The sequence below is a fragment of the Anabas testudineus genome, chromosome 14, assembly GCF_900324465.2.
Source record: "Anabas testudineus chromosome 14, fAnaTes1.2, whole genome shotgun sequence".
Lineage (NCBI taxonomy): Eukaryota > Metazoa > Chordata > Actinopteri > Anabantiformes > Anabantidae > Anabas > Anabas testudineus.
In genome coordinates this window covers 6,686,059-6,708,392 of record NC_046623.1, presented here as the reverse complement: position 1 = coordinate 6,708,392, position 22,334 = coordinate 6,686,059, and the positions used below count along the sequence as shown (strand labels likewise).

General features: G+C 40.4%; 1 protein-coding gene across 6 annotated transcripts in view; it reads left to right on the top strand.

The window, feature by feature from the left end:
- The window catches only part of LOC113169555 (unconventional myosin-XVIIIa-like), a 57,504-nt gene that overhangs the window by 7,650 nt on the left and 27,520 nt on the right, over nt 1–22,334 (top strand). For 3 of the 6 annotated variants that reach the window (XM_026371066.1, XM_026371061.1, XM_026371063.1), the window contains exons 2-23: nt 139–205; nt 372–395; nt 964–1,899; nt 3,745–3,834; nt 5,543–5,602; nt 6,524–6,611; nt 6,964–7,070; nt 7,158–7,334; nt 7,452–7,662; nt 7,751–7,893; nt 8,122–8,222; nt 8,373–8,436; nt 9,103–9,247; nt 11,821–11,991; nt 12,812–12,902; nt 13,334–13,526; nt 16,477–16,563; nt 18,410–18,548; nt 19,271–19,430; nt 19,528–19,714; nt 21,075–21,300; nt 21,460–21,569. In XM_026371066.1, coding sequence (XP_026226851.1) covers nt 167–205; nt 372–395; nt 964–1,899; nt 3,745–3,834; nt 5,543–5,602; nt 6,524–6,611; nt 6,964–7,070; nt 7,158–7,334; nt 7,452–7,662; nt 7,751–7,893; nt 8,122–8,222; nt 8,373–8,436; nt 9,103–9,247; nt 11,821–11,991; nt 12,812–12,902; nt 13,334–13,526; nt 16,477–16,563; nt 18,410–18,548; nt 19,271–19,430; nt 19,528–19,714; nt 21,075–21,300; nt 21,460–21,569 — 3,549 coding nt within the window. In that variant the 5' untranslated portion in view covers nt 139–166. The remainder of the gene's footprint in view (nt 1–138; nt 206–371; nt 396–963; nt 1,900–3,744; nt 3,835–5,542; nt 5,603–6,523; nt 6,612–6,963; nt 7,071–7,157; nt 7,335–7,451; nt 7,663–7,750; nt 7,894–8,121; nt 8,223–8,372; nt 8,437–9,102; nt 9,248–11,820; nt 11,992–12,811; nt 12,903–13,333; nt 13,527–16,476; nt 16,564–18,409; nt 18,549–19,270; nt 19,431–19,527; nt 19,715–21,074; nt 21,301–21,459; nt 21,570–22,334) is intronic. The other 3 variants (XM_026371067.1, XM_026371065.1, XM_026371064.1) reach the window with 2 other exon arrangements.

Below are 22,334 nucleotides of genomic sequence, written 5' to 3'. Positions count from 1 at the left end.
TTAGAACTGTGTTCATGGTCAAAGTATCCCAACGCTCGCCCCTAAATTCCCATTCTGCTTCATGCTACACTGTACATCCTCTTTTTTTTCCTGCTGTTATCCTCATCATTCCATCTGTTTATTCTCCACTTCACCCAGCTTGTTCCATGACTTCTGGCCCCTCACCATGGCGTACAGATCCCGCTTTTCATTCTGGGAGCAAAAGGGAAGTCATGCTTTTCTGTTGTTATTTTTTTTTTCCTTCTTCTAACCTTGCTGTTCATATCTACGTCTTGTTGCTTGTTGGTTTTGTGAAATGGTCCTGCATATTGAGAAGACATCTGTGGTTTGATTTTCTTTCTTTTGTTGCTTTCTTCCTTTCTCTTGTGTAGGTTAAAGTTGAGAACAAGCCTGATGTAAGTGTTCTTTCAGATGCATGCTTTGGCCACTAATGACACGTGACAGGAACTATATTGTGTGCTGACACAAATGAGCCTGCTAATCGTTATCATGATGCCATACAAAAAATAATATGTTCACTTAGCATGTTGATGTTGGAGTAGGTGATGATAAATATAGTTCTAAATGATGTATTAACTGTAGGCTGATACACTTAATCAGATGATAAAGAACATTTTCTATCGGTTTAGTCTCTTCTTAACTGGCACTAATGCTCTTTCTTCTCTCCGTAACTCAGCTAATTAAGCAGTTTGCTAATAAGCTCCACGTTACGTTAAAAATGAATGAAAATATTGAACGAGATGACTTGATTGCAAACTCTAGCTCGAGTGGTTGGATACACAACCGCGAACGAGGGTTTTAGGATACACAAATGGAATTCTGCAAGCTGATACAAATCCATTTTTTTGAATAATCCTCTGTACAGAGTTTCTGAGCTTAGGAGCTGCTGTTGAAATCTTTGACAGTTTATCTGCATCAGCCACGGGAATAATCTGAACTATTTTCTGCCCTGTTTGTATTCAGTCTGATGTTGATAGTAGTCAGCCTCAGGCAGTCACTAAACCTCGGCTAGACACAGGAACTCCGCAGTCAACTGCATCAACAGCTCAAGAGTCCAATAGTAAGATTGCCATGGGCGGTCCAGACACTCCAGGTGAGGAGCAGAGTTCGGGTGGTAAAAAGGTGGTGAGGGTGGTAAGAAGAGTTGTTCGACGTGTGGTTCCTGCGGGGACAGAGGGTCAGAACCAGCAGGCTGAGTCTTCCAAGGGTGCTGTTGTTACAGACTCTGTGCCCAAAAGCACTACTATTGTTAGAGAGGAAAAGGATGATATCTCCATGGGCCTGGCCAGCTTAATGGGCAGAAGTCGAACCAAGGAACACCGGCCTCGCACCCGCACCCAGGACCGCAAAGAAGACATGAATGAAGAAGTGAAGCAGGAGGAAGAGGAAGCAAAGAAGGAGGAAGAGGAGGAAAAACCTTCTGTGAAAAAGACAGAGGAGGCAACATCCACAACTGGGCCTACTACTACAGCACCAAGCCCTGCGCCGCTGAAGTCTAGCCCCCTCACCCCTCCAGCCGGCTTTATCCCGGCTCCCAAACCCGACCCCATGGCCCCGCCTGCTGGTTTCATTCCTGCCGCTAAACAGAATCCGTTGACTCCTCCACCTGGTTTCATCCCTGCCGCTAAACAGAATCCGTTGACTCCTCCACCTGGTTTCATCCCTGCCGCTAAACAGAATCCGTTGACTCCTCCACCTGGTTTCATCCCTGCCGCTAAACAGAATCTGCTGAGTCCTCCACCTGGTTTCATCCCTGCCAGAAAATCCAGTCCTATACCCCAAAAACAGAATCCTCTGGCAAGACTTTCAGGATTCATTCCTGTCACAAAGACAGACCCTCTGGCTCCGCCTGCCGGGTTCATCCCAAAGCCCCGTACAGTAGCTGTAAAGAAACCAGAGGTACTGTCTGAAAGAAGTGCATGTTTGCTGCTAAACCTTTAGATGGAGCATGCTGTGTAATAATAACAAATATCACTGGCATTCACATGAAACTGTCACATGATATTTAGTCCCGAAGACTTCAACTTGACCAGATTTGCTTTTGGTTATGGACTGTGATCTTTTACTACTAACTGGCATGATAATTAGACTACATCCCATATTTGTTGCTGACAAAACTATGTCAACTTTTACATTTTCTCCAAAGTACAGGTTGTTTTTGATCACTCACAAAAACGAGCCTTGACATAATGAAGCCACCCCGAAATAAGTGAAGAGAAGCAGGGTGCATGTATCGGCCCATGATCACACTTCATTAGTGGGTATAAGGGTGCGCTCGTGCCCTGCACTCTGGTAGTGCGGTCAGTTAGAGCTGTCTGTGAGCTCTGAGCTGGGACTCATTACTGTCAATTTCTGCAAGCAGAACACTGACGCTGTGCTCTGTCTGCTGTAGACCGCTGAGGTCAGGGCTTTAAGGATCCTTTGGGATGTTCATTTAAAGAAAGGAGTGAGGCTAGAATATCAAATGATATTTTAATGCAACAAATGACCCTTTTGTTTCCAAATAATTATTTTCCCAACAACTGGGATCTGTGTATTATCACTTCCAGCTTGGAACAGGATAATTGATGTGAGCTACAGCAAAATGGTTAATATTTATATTTGACCATATAAAGGGAAGAATAATCTACCTCAATCTTTGATATGCCTTCATAGTCCCCATTTCAGTTTGAACCTAGGTTATGTTTTTGTGCCATTATTTGGTTTCTTTGCCATTCTGTCTGTCAGCAGGCCATCTGAATTTTTTATCAGCAGATGTCCATGAAATCTGGCGAACAGTTGGGTATTTGGCCATGGAGCGAGGGATTTGATTTTGGAGATATGCACCTAGTATTTTTGCTGAGGCGCATTGTGTTTTCAACAGATTTAGGAGGAGATGTAGGTTTCAGATATTAAGGGAAACATCCGGATGCCAGCTAAACTTAAAATGAAATTTATATCATATGAGGCTGAGCCTTCCTGCACGTTTGTGCTGTTCAGAGATTCTACTTTTCAGGAGCTACACATCAACAGACTGTGCAACAAAAGAGCATATTTCTGATGTTGGCAATAATACCTGCAGACATTATCCACATTATAACTACTAAATCATCTAAATTATCCCTGAAGAAAGGAAAAAAAAGTGTGAAAGTTTATTACAACTCTATTGCATTACAGTGAAATTACAACTATATTGATCCTACCATTTGTCATCTAAAAATAAAAAATATTTTCAGAGTAATGATTTCATTGTGATTAAAAAAGTTTTTAGTTGCACAACTTCAACTTGACAAATAATTGAGGCTTAAACTAGAATTGATTCAAGCGTTGCAGAACTTTTGATGATTTCATTTCAGGTGCTACTCTTTGATTGCTTGGATAATGTTCCTTGTTGTATGAGAGGTCGACTGAGACAGCGTTGAATTATTTAATTGCTTTGAGCAACTCCGTGTTGCTTCAACAACCACTGACAAACAAAAGCCTTTAACCATTCTTCTTTTGCTGCGGTGCTTAATGACCTAATTTTCTTTAATAGTAATTTCCCCTACTCATTTCCTGATTGAATTAACTGGAAAATTAAATTAGCACAAACAAACAACCCTTAAAATTGATTATAATTGCGGACAAGTTAAATTGAATCCAAAGTTAGGACAAAAGAGTAGATGTCGTCTTTATTGTCATATTCCTCTGTTAATTCCATTCTGGTGTGTGCGTGTTTGTCTGTGTGTGTGTGAATATATATATATATATGTACATTTTGTAAAGGTAAAGGAGGAAACTTGTCCCCCTGTGGCTCTCAATGGTAAACCATCCCTTGTTGCACTGCCCCAGGCCCAGACTACACCAAAAGAACAGGTGTGTGTGTTTATTTTGCTGTGAACAGTGTGTTTTTTTTTTTTTTTATTCCAAACGACTAAACTTGCTGCATGCTCATTCAGACAATCACCACTAGCTGTAGACAATTTTTCTGGCTAACCATTCAGAATTGCTCGTCCAGCTATCCAGAAGCTCGGATCCGCATTATATATAAAAATACATTCACATCACAAAAACATAGATTCACAGTACAAATACATTGGCATTTATAAACTGTGACTTCTCCTTCTGTTAGTGGCCATGATATATTGCGCCTGCCATGCTTTATGAACCCTGTGACCAGCCCGAGTTCTCTGTTCACTTAGTTTTGAGTTAAATGTGTCCAAACTTTACTCAGTTCTGTGCTGTCCATGGGGTGTCCCACAATGTCCCACAGCCAACAGATGTCCCATTAGCAGGGTCCTCTGGGTTGTTTCCAATTGGTGTTAAACTATGTGACCAAACAGATATTTTCTGTGACTCTGATGAAGATTGCTTCTGTTACTGCAGTAGAAACTACTTCCTTGGAGAAATGAGCTGGACCTTTGCAAACATAACTCTGTGGCTAATCTGGTAAAATGAATTATTATATTGGTCTATGGATTATATTCTAAGCAATGTAATAGATTAGCAACATATTTCTATTTGTTCTACTATTTGCTATTCGGTTATATGTCAGTTCTTTGTGCCAGTCTTTCTTGTCTCAAACTGTGAGAGGCACTTATTCCTTATCCTTACTCTGAGCTGCTGTTGTCTCAGATTATTTTTCATCTCTTTACTTTTGCTTCTCTGCGGGTTATTGGATCCTGACTTGCTGCTGTTCTCCTTGCTGTTTGCATGGCTAGTGAGCCAGGGGCCACAAATCCTCTCAGGCGCTCGACCGTGGGTTTGCTGCACCGTCTTGCCTGTACAGTGCCAGACTCTAGGCTGTTCTCTTCTACTGACCCCTCTGTGACCTGCTTTGTCTGTGCCCGGCCCTTTATCTTTGACACCACATGGTTCATTCTGGTTTTGTGCGAGAACCAGTAGTTGCCAAAGTTGCAGCACTGTTTGTTGACCAGGTTTCAGACATACTTAGATAAATTAGAAAGCTTTATTTTGGCAGTAGTGTATTCTGCTTTCAATAACATAATGTTTTGCTGTGTAATGATCTTGCTGGGTTTGCTGTTCACATCCAAATTCTGAAAATTTGCCACCTAAAATCCCTGAATTTCCTGCTGTGATACAGAACATTTCCATATTATATTACATTATATCTTTGTGTTTATGCAGTACCATAACATGTCTATAGCTAAAATTATGAGCATTTACTATCACATTGTTCTACACTTGGCTGCATGCTGCCTGGCATTCCTACCAACTGATCTTATTAACTGTGACTGATAATATGGCATAGAGTTTTGTGCCCATAGACCTGCACACTGTACTTTAATGCACCTTGTAATCCCTGCTCATTAATGCATTTATATTGTAATTCTTCTATGGTGAATTAGTTGAATGACTTATTCTGTTACCGTTGCATGAATATCAATTGCATCGTTGTGCTGCTGCTGGCCCTGCTGCAGTGTTTTGAACTATTTTATGTCATAATTATTTGTGACTTATTCACTCGGACATATTTTGCATTGTTTCTGTCGTGCACGCGGATTGAATACAAGTAAAACACTGGCTTCTCATTTGACTTCTGCTCCTTCCCTCCTTCATGCAGTCCCAGCTTGCTGAGGACCCTGTGGCCATCCTTCAGGCAGCGCACTCAGCTGCAGCTAAGGTCTGACAATGGCTACAAGTGATTGTAGCTCTGGTTGCATCCCTCTTGTGTTTCAGAGTGATGTGTGTTTTGTGGTTTTCGTGTGTGATGAACTAGCAAATGGGTGTGGGGGAATGGTTCAGTAGTCAGTGAGGCAATCCCACCACATAGAAAGCCCTGTACTCATCTTCCTTGTAGTTGAAGTAGATAAGAGAAGTACCGTCCTCAGGCTCAGCACTCAGCAGTTAAATATCATGCTGTCCCCACATCTCAACCAGAGGGAGAGTTTTGGTGCAGCTTCTCAATCTTTATTCTACTGTGTGTTGAATAATTATTATTTTTTTTGCTGTATTTCTGTGTGAACTTCCAAAATGTACAGTGGCAAGAAAAATTATGTGAACCTTTTGGAATTTCCTGGTTTTCTGCATTAATTTGTCATAAAAGACATGAAAGATAATAATTTAGATCACATTTGATGACAAATTAATGCAGAAAACCAGGAAATTCCAAAAGGTTCATGTACTTTTTCTTGCCACTGTATGTATTTATTTATTTATTTTTGTGCGTGTGTGTCGTGTACTTGATGAAACATCTGCTTCTCACCTTTCATCTGTGATGTGTTTTTGGTGAACACACTAAATGCACTGCAGCCTCACTCCGTTCACTTGTGAGCTCTGAAAGGTGCATTAACAGGGTAGGCATGCAAACTGTAGTTCCTCTGTAGAGGGGGCTGATGTGTAATGGACATAAAAGCTCGAGGTGAAATATGAAAACGAACCAGCTCACACGTTTTCCGACTGGAAGAAGCCCTCCACCCAGTGAATTCAGTCGGCACTTGTGTGGACATTTACATGTGCCTCATGTAAATGTGGACTGCATGTGAAGCGGGGCTTGTGGAAATCAAAATACTGATTATTAACCTATTGCTACCTGTCCTAACAGGAAAAGACTGAGGAGCAGCTAACGGCAGAGAGAGCCTGGTATAACACTGAAAAAGTATGGCTTGTCCACAAAGATGGATTTTCTTTGGGTTAGTAAAAACATCATTTGTTTACATGTTAAAGTATTTAACCTAACTTATTCTCTCACTAATGCTGATATGTGCATGTTTGACACATAGAAAAGGCCTTTGTGTTAAATTGTGATGTTAAAACAAGGCCTCTAAATAGACTACTGCATTTTACCTGAGGCTGCGTGTAATCACTGTACACTACCCGTGTTCTAATCACCGAATGCTTGTTTGATTTGAACAAAAATTCAACGTTATTGAAAGAGATGCATCTGCCACACATTATCAGACACGCAAGATTAGACGAAGCGTTTGCATTCAGGTCGAGATCGCGTGTCAGGATAAATTAACTCCTTGCTTTGTGGCGATGCAGCAACTCTGCTGAAGACGGAGGCAGGCAGTCTGCCAGAGGGGAAGGTGAAAATCCGCCTGGAGAGTGATGGATCTTTATTGGAGGTGGACGAAGATGATGTGGAAAAGGTATTTAATCATCAAATCAACTTTAAACCTCATCTCTTATGAATGACAGTGGGTGAGCATGTGATTGGCTATGACTTTGAACCCTAGGCAAACCCTCCGATGTTTGACCGAGTGGAGGACCTGGCTTCTCTGCAGTATTTGAACGAGTCGAGTGTAATGCACTCCCTTCGGCAGCGGTATGGTGGTAACCTGGTGCACACCCACGCCGGGCCAAACATGGTGGTTATTAACCCCATTAGTGCCCCCTTGATGTACTCTGAGAAGGTATGCTGCAGCCCGAGCAAATGAGCCATCCTTATGGAGCAGCAGTGATTGATACTATACCACCACCATTCTGGGATTTTGTTCTCATCTCCTTCACTATTTTTTTTTTCTTTTCAGGTAATGCAAATGTTTAAAGGCTGCAGAAGGGAAGACACAGCCCCTCACATTTACAGCATGGCCCAGGCTGCTTACAGGAACCTCCTGACCACTCGCCAGGATCAGTCTATTGTCTTGCTGGGCAAGAGTGGTAGCGGCAAGACCACCAACTGCCAGCACATCATCCAATATCTGGTTACTATTGCTGGCAGCACCAACAAAAGCTTCTCCAGTAGGTTGAATAGGATACACACTCAAAATAAAATCAGAATCAAGTGAACTTCTTCTTTTTTAACTCGACTTTTCTTTGGTGTCTGTAGCAGAGAAATGGCAGGCTGTCTACACAGTTTTGGAGGCATTTGGAAACGCCTCTACATGCATCAATGGGAACGCCAGTCGTTTCTCCCACATTGTGTCATTAGACTTTGACCAGTCAGGCCTGGTGACCTCAGCCTCTATTCAGGTACAAATTAACACACATACATATTCAGCTTAGTCAGTGGCACTTCACTGCTGAATGCTCCTGTGTACTTGATATTATTTTTAGACACTGTGTAATGTTATATACACGTTACATGTCATATAATGTAACTAGTATAGTTTTCTCCAGTTTCGGACTTATTGTCCTTGCTTGAATTACCTGTACAAAATGTTATTATCTATCATTTAAATATCCTGTTCTGCCTTACAGACCATGCTTCTGGAGAAAATGAGGGTGACAAGAAGACCAGAGGGGGAGTCCACTTTTAATGTCTTTTACTACTTGATGGCTGGAGCAGATAACTCTCTAAGGTCAGAATTAAGACTAAAATGGTAATTAGTTGCACAAATACAACTAAGTTATGACACAGTGATAATCAATTGCTTTTAGAGGAGGTCACCAGTTTCTTTTATTGTTGTTATTGTTGTTCATTGTTGTCTCTGTTGCCATTTGTTCTTCAGAACTGAGCTGCACCTCAATCACTTTGCTGAAAACAGTACATTTGGAATCATACCTCAGACTAAGGTAACTTTTACTTGTTAATGGGAGACTGGCTTCTTTTAAGAACCATACATTAAAAAAATAGGTTCAAAACTTATAAAGTTTAATAAAAATAAAACATATTTCATTCAATTCTCAAACTGATTTGCACTAGCCCCACAAAGCTATCATTCTCAAATGTTGGTGCATGTATTATCCTAAATTAACAGGCCATGCAAGGAACCAACCAACAGTATAGAGATAAGTGCTCGGTCATCTTACTGGCGCAATGCCCATTACTATCACACAGACTTTCAGGATCAATTTTAGGACTGAACAAAGTAAGCAGAATGAAATAGTCAACCTATCTAGATCTGAGGATGATCACTTGAAGGAACATTAAGGACCTTTGCCTTTTATCAACATTTGTCAGAGGCCACTGAGGCATCAGCCAGCCTTGGCACAATTTCCTGTGACTTCTAACTGGCAAATACTAAAATTGCATTTTCACATAGACAGAAGTAAGAATAGGTCAGAAATTGTATTCTGAAAGTAGTTGCACCTCTGCTGATGCAGCTTTGCTAATCCTATTTTAGCTTTTAATTTGACAGGTCATACTCTCAGAAATGTGCTTATGTATAGTATTTCTAAGTCACTGTATTATTTATCATTCTGAAAGACTGTTATTTAAATAAATGTGCTATCTGTCAGACTGAGGATAAACAGCGGGCCTCCCAGCAGTTTTCCAAGCTGCAAGCAGCAATGAAGGTTCTGGGCATCAGTGGTGATGAGCAGAGGGCCTTCTGGCTCATCCTTGGGGCCATCTACCACCTTGGAGCTGCAGGAGCTACCAAAGGTATGATTTCTGAATTTGTCAATGGACTTACCATTTTATAACTGCATCACTTATTAATGTATATCATTTTATTAATAATAGAACACATCCCCAGTATGATAATGCAAATAAACGCCCATGATTTGTTCACTGTTGACAGCAGTATAACATTACCACTGCAGTCCGTGATGAAAATTGGCTCGAAATTAACCTTGTAATAGCCGAAAGCATATTTATAAGACTTTATATCAGATCACAAATGTCAAGACTGCATTATCTCACTGTAGGTAACATCCTCTGTGTGATGCAAGACAGCTGTAATCCAGATCAATGAATTATGCATTTGCACTATAAAAGATGTCAGTGCACAGCTTGTTCAACTGCTCTACTTCACTGATCTACAGCTCATCATCAAAATTTAGGCAGGATACATTTTAGGGGAATTTACGTGACCAGGAAATGGTCCTGTTCATTACAGCAATAGTTTTCTGTTTAAGAACTTCTTGCTACTGATTTCTATAGCAGGATCTGGTCCCTCAGTAGTTTGCGCTGCAGTTCGCGCTCACGTTCACCAGGTTAAATGAGCCGCTGCCTTCCGCCTATTGGATCCGTACCTTTTGTCAGGCTCAACTTATTTATCTATAACACCGTTTGTGTTACAGCCCCTGAAACCAGCAGCAAACTGCCTCAATGTAATTGTTAGGAAACACTTCTGTATTGCAGTAACAGAAAAAAAAGAACATTAATCTCACTCAAAGGTTTTATTTTGTTATAAAAATGCATCTGAACACTAATGGGAACAGCAGTCCTCCTAAACACGAGGATTTGTTCCTGCCTTTGAAGCTATTTGTATTATGTTTATATATTATTATAAGAGGGTTTGATTGATTTTTGATTTTTTTTTTTTGTTTCAAAAAATTACAACTTCCTCTCACAGCATTTGTCTTTAATTTGAAAATTAGATATCTAACACTTGAAAAGACTAAAACGATTATATTACTATAAAACACTAGTCACTATTTATTCCTTTAGTGCTTTAGACATTTGAATCTTTGTGCTGCATATTATTCGATTTAACTCTCTTTAGTGCAAATTAGTTAACCCAACGTTTGACCTTGTCTTTTTTGGAAGATGTTAATAAATGCAGTTTATGGAAATAACATATATAAATCACAAGGACTGTATAGTAGCACTGACAGCTCTGTTTTTGATTTGTTTGTTCACTTTTCACTTTCTGTCTTCAGTGTAATTGCCAGTCACTTGTGCAGAACTGTTTGCCAAAATGTTTTTTTTTTTCAGCGATCCCCTCCAGCTGGCTGCCGATCTTTCTGATGGCGAGATAAAACCATCCCCAAACAGTTTAAAAAATTTCTGCAACGAATATCGTCCTGTGTAGCATCTGTTGTTGGGAATACAGACACTAAACAACTTTGTTCTGATCTGCAAATTACCAACTGAATTATGGGACTTAGAAATCGTGTCCTTTTTGAGAAAGACAAAGTGGTTCTGATGAAGAAACACATGATGGGATACAATTTATGACCAGGAGTCAACGTATACACATTATTCAGAATTGAGTTCATTCATTAAATGTATTTAAATGTGATTGCAGCACGGATTAGCTTGTTTTAGTTGTCATGAGACAACATAAGAAGGTATACAAAAGATGTCAGCAACAGTGCAGCTTTGCAGTGCTAACACTAGAGGGCAGCAATGATCTCTAAGCCACCAAAACTAATTAAAGAGACAATGAATTTGCTTTCCTCTGTAAAGTGTATTATCACCATTTATGCCTATTAAGTGTAGACAGAAAAAAAGGCTTTCAACATTCTCAGTCTGGATGCTTTTAAAGTGCAGATGTTGTACATGTGCAGCTATATTTTTATCTGTAGAGTCCTACACTCTGTCTCACACTCTCTTATTGTTTGCCTCAGTAATATTTAGTCATATTGGCAAACCCAGTGTCCTCTTTTTGATGCTTTACTGGAATACTGAATAATTGTCAACTGTCACTCGACTGTTATCAAAGCAAATATATAAATGCATGTGGTTGTTTCATAGCGTTGCTGCTTATCATCATAAAAAGTATGCAGGGCCTCTGCAGCGCTGATGAAACAGATAGAGCCCACTGCTACTGTGTGAAATCCCCCAGTGTTGCTCTTAAGAAGATACCACTTCATGCTGGATTAAACTGACGCTTGCATTCATATCTGCATGTTTCCATCACTCAGCCATTAGATTAAAGGGGAGCGCGTGTTTCCCAAAAGAGGCCTCCATGTAAATAAATTAATTTCCTCGCCTAATGATAAGTTTTGGCTTTCATTTTCAAGACAATAAAAGGGGGCAATTATCATTTCAACTTCACAGGCATTTTTTTGAACAGCGGTTGCTCAAGCTGGTAAATATGTGGTTGAATAGTAGTAAAATGTGCTCAAGCCACCAGCATTGTGGACATGTTTTTAGTGCATGTCAGGTTGACCAGAAGCATAATCCTACCCTGTCTGAGACGGGGCTGTCACAAAGCTACCAGTCTAGCCATGTGCCTGGGGTTGTTGGCTGAAGCACTAATGGAGGTTTTCATGCACGTGTCTCAGCTGGCAGGAAACAATTTGCACGTCATGAATGGGCCCAGAAGGCAGCGTACCTGCTGGGCTGCACCCTGGAGGAGCTCTCCTCCTCCATCTTCAAGCACCAGGCCAAGGGCACCCTGCCCAGAGCCAGCGCCATCCGCCAGGCTTCTGACGAAAATGGCACAGCAGATGCAGGTACTCCACAGACCACATTTACAAACGCACTCTTTCCTCTCCATTCCTCACAGGCTCCCTCTCTTTGTCACTCTCACTGTGTTTCACACACATGCGCACACACGTATGGCTCCGCTCTTCCCTCACCTGAGGGAAATTGCATGCTCTGGAGAAAGTAAAGCTTGTGTTAGTATTGAATACCACAGCTTTACAATAGCTATTGACAGATAAGTACACACACTATGTCGGGACAAGCAATTTTGGAACCACTTCCTTCATTGTCCTTGAAATCATAATTGCCACACATTGATTTTTCACATGTGCAACTGCTCTGACTTCCATCAAGGCTGCCACACACTTGAAGGGCATGAGGATACAGTTAAAAGTCTATCACAGTAGAAATGGACAGAACTGAACTCTGTTTCACCTCCCCCCTATCTCCCCTCGCTCATGATCATACAGTCATAGGTGTGTGTGTGTGTGTGTGTGTGCGCACGCACATGAATAGGAAAATATCCCCTAAGCACAATAAATTCACTGTTTTGTGTGATAGTGGAATGAATTAGAAGAGCTTAACAGGTGGCTGTTGCCGCCAGGCACAGACATGAGGATGCACTGTTTGATCTGGCCAGTTTGGAAGCACCTGAGTCCTAAATAACGCTACTTTACGGAGACGATACTTTATGCCTTTGGGCATAAAGAAGCAAACGTAGCGACTATGATTTTGGTCTAGATTTTAGAACTCAAAACATTTCAGCAGCATTTCCTGATCTTTGTTGATGGAGATATTGTTGTGCACTAAATATATCTGATTTGTTCTCTCTGGCTGCTTCTAATACAGGATTCAAAGCTACAGCCATGGAGTGCTTGGAGGCCATGGCATCTGGGCTTTACTCTGAAGTCTTCACTATTCTCATTTCTTTAATAAACCGGTTAGTATTTCTGCTGTGATAGTTTCCTGAAGCTGTGTCAATATGAAAATGTCATGTTTTTGGCTGCTCTGGAAATAGAAATGTGCAGATTTTATACGGATACTCTTTTAATTTGGCTCAACATGTTTCTTGGTATCTCAGATAAAATTTCATAATGCATGCATTTAGGGGGGTTGAGTGACACTTGTCCAGAACGTGCTAGTTTTTAATTTATTCAATGTATTGGTGAATTGACACTATTCTAACTTTTAGGTTTTAGACTCAAGTAAGGATTAGTTTAGAAAGATTTAACTTAGGGATGCAGTGGAGGGAGCTAAGGTTAAAGCCAGGGGTTATATGCAGTGCATGTAATCGATATAATGCATCCTCAAGTATCACAGTGCTAATGTTAATGTGCACACATGTGTACATGTTTTCCCTTTGTGCTCCAGGGCTTTGAAATCCAGCCAACACTCCCTGTGTTCTCTGCTCATTGTGGACACACCAGGCTTTCAAAACCCCAGGCTGGCTAAGGGCGAGTGTGGGGCAACCTTTGAGGACCTATGCCACAACTATACTCAAGAACGTCTGCAGAGCCTCTTCTACCAGCGTACCTTCGTGCAGGAGTTGGAGAGATACAAAGACGTAAGGACATGTGCAGTATTATGCTGTATGCATACCTACAGCCTCATTCTCATTATTGTCTTCTTCATCCTCCTACATATTTTCCCCTCTGCCTTTGTCTGCTCCTTTCTCTCAGATACAGTGGCATTAAAAAGTATGTGAACCTTTGGAAATTTCATGGTTTTCTGCATTCATTTGTTATAAAATTTGATCTGATCTTCATTTAAGTCAAGAGTATTAACAAATATGATGTGCTTAAAATAATAACAAAATAAAATCTGGTCTTTCATATCTTTATTGAGAACAAACCTAAAAACCTAGTAGTGATAGTGGGAAAGGCATGTGAACCCTTGGAATGAGTAACAGCTTGACCCTCCTTGGCAGCAATAACCTCAACCATGTCCTTCCTGTAGCTGTGGATCAGACCTGCTCATTGTTCAGCAGGAATTTTAGTCCATTCTTCCAGGTGAACTGTTTTAGCTTTGTCATATTCTTTGGACGTCTCATTTGTAGCTCTCCTAAAGTCGTTCCATAGCATCTCTATTGGGCTGAGGTCTGGACTCTGACTTGACCACTACAAAAGGCGGATTGCGTGTTTGAGTCTTTCGTAGTGTTCTGCCATAGACACCCTGCTTGTTCAATGTTTTACCTACCGTAGACTCATGAACACAGATGTTAGCTAGTGCCAATCATGCCTTCAAATCTTTGGTTGTCTCTTGGGGTTGCTTCTTTGAGTGTTTGTTGACTGGCCATCCACTTCTTAATAGAGTAGCCACAGTCCCAAAGTGTCTCCATTTGTAGATTGTTTGTCTAACTGTAGACTGGTGAATTTCTAAAGTCTTTGACATCACTTTGTAACCCTTTCCAGCTTTTTGTTGATTGTAGATACTGTGAAAGCTCCTTGTGGCGGGGCAAGGCCCGAAAAAGCGAATCTTTTTGTATGGAGCAAACTCAAAAGGTCTGAGTGCTTTTTGTCAGTAGAAGTAGCTCTAGTCCAAACCTCTAAACAAATTTTCTTATGCTTACTCCTGACTCTAATCAGCTTTGGAAGTTTTTATGGTTGTTCTCAATACAAAAACAAAAAAGGTCATATATTTTATGTGTGTTATTATTTTAGGCACATTATATTTGTTAATACTCTTGACTTAGATAGAGATCAAATCACATTTTATGACAAATTAATGCAGAAAACCATGAAATTCCAAAATGTTCACATACTTTTTCTTGCCTCTGTATCTCAACTCCAATAGTGTATGTGTTCACACATCAGATAAACTATCCCTCCCACCTGTCACATGCTGTGACAAGCCAAAGTAGTTCATGTGTTAGACCTTCTCATTAGTGATGCCAGTCTTCACCTCTTCTGGCGAGATCAAAGTAAAGTCACTCACAGCTGCCTTTGGGAGACACGCCCAGCTGCACAGCGTGTTGCTCACTGATGATAGAACCATTCTTCTTCTGTCCTCCTTAGAGTTCTATCTACCAGAGCATGGCCATAATACCTAGGCAAAACCATCCCTATGAATTTAAGTATATACTGTATATTAAACATTTATAATATATTCATCCATTGCTCCTGTCCCCACTTTAATCTCACAAAGAAATGAGTTCTCATTCAAAATCCCAACTGATTAGTTAAGCAGAAATCCTGATTGTATTAGTTTTAATACTGTGAACAAGGATCCTGGGATTTCCCACCCACCTTCCCACCCACATCCTCTCCCTGAGAGAAGGGGAATTGGAGCGAAATGAAGCATTGCATAAATGCGTGTGGTGTAATTCTCCCTCGTCTGTGCATCTTGAAAATATAAGAAGCCATGAAACTGTCATTGAAAACTGGGTCAAACTAATTTAAAACAGCACACAGTATCAACAATGGCAGTGACAGGCAGGTTAAACTGTGGTGCATACACATATGCACACACACACAAAGGAGAATGATTTATATTTCACACTAAATGCTGTTGAGTGCTGCAGCTGTGTGGATAGTTTTTTTTTTTTTGTATTTCTTCTGCACATTGACTCTCCACAGCAGAGAACAAAAATAATTTAGGCTACTTCACACACACAATCAACTTGAACACTGGAATCTCTCATAGCCACACTATTAGCACTGCCAACATTTTCCCACATCTCTAGTGCCTGCCTGCACTTTGTCACCGTGTGCTGCCGCGTGCCTGTTTTGCTCTGGTGAAAGTAATTTAGCATATTTATTTCCACTTCATCCTAGAAATGTTATCATCTGCAACAGTAATGAAATCTTTTAGATTTTCCATTTACTGATAGGAGAAAAACAGTCAAGTAAATGCCAAATGTTCATGTTATTATAATAGATTTGTTTGGCTTTTAGTTTTCTAACATCTACAGTAGCATGCTATTTTTAGTGCATTATCCATAAAAAAATTGTAAGAATTATTAGGGTTGCCTGACTTACACTGGATAGGTACCACCTCACTGTCTCATAATAAAGGGAAATCAGGATTGTATTTGGATGACACCAGTGTTCATGGTTAGTGGGATGAGTTCTGGCTTCTTCTCCCCTAAAGAACCTCTGACCTGTCACCTGGCATCTGGGATTAGAGCTGCCACTAATTCTTTTCAGCATAGATGTATTTGGTCATTGTTTATCTGATTTAGCAATTTGTCATACAATATGTGAAACTGTGAACCCAAAGGTATTAGTTTACTGTCATAAATCCCAAAATGGCTGATGTAGTGATCCATTAATCTTTGTCTGGGATTCCTTATAGTGGATTATTAAATTGTTCCATGTTCCATGTTAAGGCTACAGTTTGAATGTGGAAACTACGACCACAGGACTATTGAAGTTACCAACCTCAGGACATAGAGTAGAGCCAAAATGGTGTTTCGTGTTTTAATCCCCAAATCGCTATTAACATCTTTTGGAAAATTAGTTTTACTAACTAGTTTTGTTTCCCTTCATGCTGTCAATCTGCCTTTATTCCTCCAGGAGAACATAGAGGTTGCTTTAGATGATGCCGAGACCAGCACATCTCCGTCTATTGCCATGGTAGACCAAGCCTCAAGCCAAGCGCTGGTAAGTTTAAGGTTTTGATGTGTCTGTTGTCTCATTTCTATCTTTATATTATGCTGCATCTCCCTCCTGCATAGTTACTTATTTTTTTCTTGATCTTTTCATGCATAAATCTGGTGTTGGTGTAATAGCTTGCCTCTGAAAGCCTCCCGGAGCACCTATGGGACTTGCATGCCTTTCATGATCTATTTTCACATTCTAATCTCTGGGCACCCTTTTTTTGTCAACAATGAATATGATTTTTAAGCATCAGAAGTTTTGTTTATGGGAGTTTTTAAATATGGAATAGTATTGTTTGGAAGAGGTTTAAAAGAGAGGGTAGTGCAGGAAAGGAAAGGTTAGAAAATCACAGTTTGGCCTTTGCAGCCTGTGATCTGCACCATGGAAACTGAAATTGCAGAGTTGAGAGAGTCATAGATCACTGTGGTATAATTCCACTACTTGGTTTTGTATGAGTGTTTTACTTTTAAAGGGTCCTCACTCTAATGGGAATGTCATCAGAAGCAGTGAGCTGTAGTACATTACTCTTAAAAAAAAAAAAACAGATGGACAAAAATAAACCCTGATTCTTCAAAATAATTTCTTCCAAAGTCATCTCTGAAGATCTGCTGCTCAGAAGAAAAAGACATTTTGATCAAAGATTTTTTTTCTCTTTTCACTCATATGTTTTTTCTCCTGTTGTAGCTCAGATGTCTGTTATCACAAACAGCCTTAATGCTCAATTCATTGCAAGCCTCATAGTTGTCATGTGTCTCCTCCAAACTGATATTCTGTGTTGTACTTGCAGTCTGTGGTAGTGTGCACTGCTGATAAGAGTGTCTCTAGTGTAACTTCCTGATAGCTGCTAAAACAGTTTTTGATTTTTGTGGGTTCAGCTCTCTGGGTGGATTCGGGCCTGAGCCATGTTAGCCAATTTGGCTCATTGTCATTCACAAAGCAGTAGAGTCTTATTGCAAATATCTGCAGACATTAATGCTATAGCTAAAGCTTAATAGTGAAAGCAAATAAACAGAAAAGATATGTTGTTTAATTCTAAATATATAAATTATATATGCATCATGGCCGCTGAGATGTCCCCATAATAAGAGCAACAACCATTCCTGTGCACTTACTCCATGACCATTACTTCATGGTGTTAGAGTGGATTTTATTTTCCTCTCCGAGTTCACACTAATTGAAATACTAATTGTATTTCTTTTTAATCCCTTGTCCCCCGCCACACTTCGTATTCATGAACCCTTTTTGTTTCCATTTCGATTACAAGGAAAAGCCAAATTGATGATGCTATTATCGCCGTAACTGCTGAAGAGCGCAGGGACCACAAATGCTATTGAAACTTTATTGTCTGACGTTATTATTAATATACGACTTGTCACAAGTGGCTCACACCAGGAAAATAAACAGCAAAGTTCTTTTAGTGACCAATAATGATTTAATGAAACACTGACTATAGGAGCCAGGACTCTTCGTTCAAAAGATGATTTCAGAATCTTTGATAAGTATAGTGTCTTTTTACTGTGCCAAGGAGGTGGATAAACAATTAAGAGTGAAGTAACCTGAAATATCATTATTCATTATTGTGCTCCCAATAAATGTTTATATATCGCTGTTCCAAGGTGGTTTGTTGTTAGTGAACTGTTTTTGAGGTAGATCTAGTTTAGCATTATTTCAGCATTGGTTATAATTATTAAAAAAGGTTAAATGAAAACCGAGATAAAGAAAGCTAATTTTGGTGAAACAGTTATTTCTACTAATGTGATGTTCTGAAGGATGGAAAGGAAAAGGGTACATTTTGTGTCCACATTAGGATTTCACTAGGGACCCATGACGTGTGTTTATGTTCTGGCAGGTGCGGACAGTCCGAACAGATGAGGCACGGGGCCTGTTATGGCTGATCGAAGAGGAGGCACTGCAGCCTGGAGGATCAGAGGAAACGCTGTTGCAACGTCTCTTTAGCTACTATGGGCCTGCTGAGGGAGAGAGCAAAGGCAAGCAGAGGACAAACAAACACACGCACAGAGAAAGTCATAGTTTAAGACAAAGCGCGGCGTGCATTCACCATGTTCCCCAAGAAAAAACTGATTGTTGTGGACAATAGACCCATGGCACTGATAGAACAGACTGTACACAAAATACTAGCTGACAGATTGACGAGTGTCATACTGTCGATGTGTTATAGAAATCTTTTCTATGTACATTGTTGGCAACCTTGACGACATTTGCCGCAAGGTTAGAGCTTATAAAAATTCACCCAGGAGATCTCAGCAGAGGGAGAAGTGTCATTTTAGCCCTCTAAAACTACAGCTGCAAGCGTCTCATTCATACTCTTTACTGTATATAGGCCAGATTTTCTCTCTAGTTTATCACCCATATCTCTTTGATAGTCTACCGCCTGATGCTTGAGTCAAACCGTTGCATTATTTATGACAGCATAGTATCATGGACATTTTGTATCCACATTAGGATTTCACTAACATTTCACACTTAAACCGTGTGGACAGACTGATAGGCCCCATGAACAGCTAGGTTAGGAATATGCTGTCTTTTATTGTCACTTTCTCTTTATTCTTTACGTTTCTGTAGGACTGTGACAGAATGCACATACTAAAGTAATCAAGACAAGATTAATCAGCTTGGATAATTCCTTTAGCAGGTTTTATTGATATTGTCCACATTCTGCATATCTGTGATGAGCCATGTTCTGTGTTAGGTCACACTTTCCTGTTGAAGAGTGAAAAGGATAGTCATTTCCTGCTGGGCCACAGTCATGGGACTGATTGGGTGGAGTATGATGCCCATGGCTGGTTGAACTGTGCCAAGCAGAATCCTGCCTTTACCAATGCCACCAGCCTTTTACAGGACTCGCAGAAGTAAGCATCACACATGCACAAGGGCTAAATCTTTGGCGGGTTATTACTTTTCTATGAATTTTTTGGATTATAAACTGAGGCACTGTATCTCTTTTAGGAAGATCATCAGCTCATTGTGCACGAGCCGAGTGGCTGGAGCCACTGTTTTGTCCGGTTCCATTGCAGGCCTTGAAGGTGTTTCCCAGCTGTCCTTGCGGCGGGCCACCAGCATGAGAAAGACCTTCACCACAGGGGTAGCTGCTATGAAGAAGAAGTCCTTGTGCATCCAGATAAAGCTTCAAGTGGTGAGAGAAGAAGATGGAACTCATCATTGATCAAACATCAAAAAAGTGTTTTTATGTGTTTGTCCACTGTCAGTGCTAAGTTTAGGGATGTCACCGGGCATCAGACCAAAACTTATCTCATTTTCAAATAAAAATGGAAAAAGAAAAACTTAAATTCTATGAGCAACATTGCTAACAGTAACTTCCAGAGCTCCTTCTGTGTAGTAGTAGTACTAGTTTTATGTCATTTCTATGTTTTATGTTTTGTCAAGGACAAAGAGAAAGTTGAATTCTTGAAGTTAGAGTCACTCTAATGTAATAATGCTGCCAATCCCACTGAGGATGAAACACCCCAGCCCTCAGTTTTTTGTTTGCTACTGGTTTACCCATAGGAACATAGGAACAGGTTGAAGGAATATGTCTTAACTGTAAAATTATTTGGAGTCTTTTTAGGTGATTTTAGAGTAGTAGTCATAAATCTCTTAGTAGAGATTTACAGAAAATGGATGGCATCAAGGCCATTGTTTGGGTAGCAGCAGAGATAAAGCTGAATATTATCTGTGGTGTTAGAGTGCTGTGAGAAAAGCTCTGCTGCTAATTTGCTTCCAACCCTGTGGTTTGACAAGAATATCAATATTGGATAATTCATCAAAATGCTGGATTACATTAATTTAACAGTTAAGGCCAGTTAAGGTCAGCTCCATGCCATTTTAAAAAAATCGGATTTTGTTCAGTAAATGCACGCAACAATCTTATGGCAAACACGCTATGGTGAAGAACTGCAATGTTAGGTGTGTAAACAGTGAGATGAAACTCAATAAACAGTGGAATTATTCAATATGGACATGCTTTCTAAAGATACAAAGCTGTTTGTTCCTTAAACTGGGTGATGAAAATTAAAGTGACAAAAGAAAAACAGAAGAGAGGAGCAGATTCAACATCACAATGTAGCAGGAAATTATCAAAGCACATAGTATCTGAATAACCCATAAATATGAAACGCTTAAAAAGCCATAACACGATATATGCAGAACTGTTGTTTGAACTGATTGTGCTTAAAACAGCAAGGAAAACTAAAGAAAATGGACAAACCTAACTTTTATATAAGGAGGGACAATAAGAACAACAGTAACAAAAATAGAATGACATGAGCCTTTAATGGGAATCTACATGAAACTACATACGTATGCAGAATCACACATGCTAACCCTAACCCTTCAAATAGTATATAATATTGCAAGATGTGCATGTCAGAGCAAATGTCGAACACTTAGTTGTTGTGAGTGAAGAAGTTAAACTACTGATTACATCAGTGGATGGTATTGCACTGACTCTTGGCCTGCTTCTACCACGGCCCCTAACCTTGCTCTGTCTTTTCCAGGATGCTCTCCTTGACATGGTGAGGAGGTCCAGGATTCACTTTGTTCACTGTATATTGCCTAAGGCAGATGCCCTCAAGGCCCTGAGTGGATCCCTGTTCAAAGGAGGGGAATGCGAGGCTCAAGGGGATAGTGGTGATCCCGGATTAATGCAACTAGATGTAGCTTTGCTCCGAGCACAGCTGCGTGGCTCCAAGCTACTCGATGCTCTCAGGATCTACAGGCAAGGTGAGCTAGCTGTTTCATTCACATGCTATGGACATGTAAAGAAACGCAGACCTCCTTTTCCATACTTATCAGGCCGAAGGGTCATCCTAAAATATGTACCACACAATACAGTATGTATTTCCAGAATTTCATGTTGTTATCTAATACTGACTTTCACAGGTTACCCCGATCACATGGTGTTCTCGGAGTTTCGAAGGCGCTTCGATGTACTGGCACCTCACCTCACCAAGAAGCACGGGAGGAATTACATAGTGAAGGATGAGAAGAGAGTAAGTCAATCAGCGAGAGAGGCAGTAAAATATACAGCTCCGCCAGTGGCCAAGAACAGTAAAGATTAATGTTGTGAGGAGACAGCTTCATTACGTCTGCCCCTGATTTGTCAGCAGCCAGCTGACAGAGAAATAAGCCTTCATTCATCAGAGCTATTGTAATGATCTAATCAACTTAACCTTATCAGTATCACACCTGTTAAAGAGGCACATGAGTATTGAGACTTAGCCAGTGCTTCACTGCATTCAAAGCTACAAAATACGTTCTGTGTAGATGTGCTTATCTTTTGTAATCTGCCCAGTGAACACTAGCTGCCAAGGTTTTTTCCTGTTGCTTTGACAATACAGGTGTTTCATCTTTTTAAGGCTTTTGTTTTAAATGGATTAAGAAGGATTGTTAAAAAAAAAAAAACAACAACTTTAGCTGAAGCTCGGTGTAGGTTTTCTTGGAAGTTAATAATTAGGTTGTGCTGCACATTGGTGCATTGTTCCCCTGCAAGAAAAGCCCAGTTACAAAAGTTGGTTTCTAGACAGAAATGAGAGAAGCAGAGAAAGAATGGAGTTTAGGGGGAGAAAAGCTCTCTTCCCCTGTGTCAGTGTATTGGGCCTGAGTTTCTGTGGAAACACTGGCAAACAAAAGCCCCTCAGTGCTCCTGGCAAACCACTTCTGGTGTAATCTAGATGTGGTCTTTCAGACTGGAGGCTCGAGTAGAGTGAGAGAGAGAGAGAGAGAGAGAGAGGGGTAGGAAAAAAAACCCGGCAGAG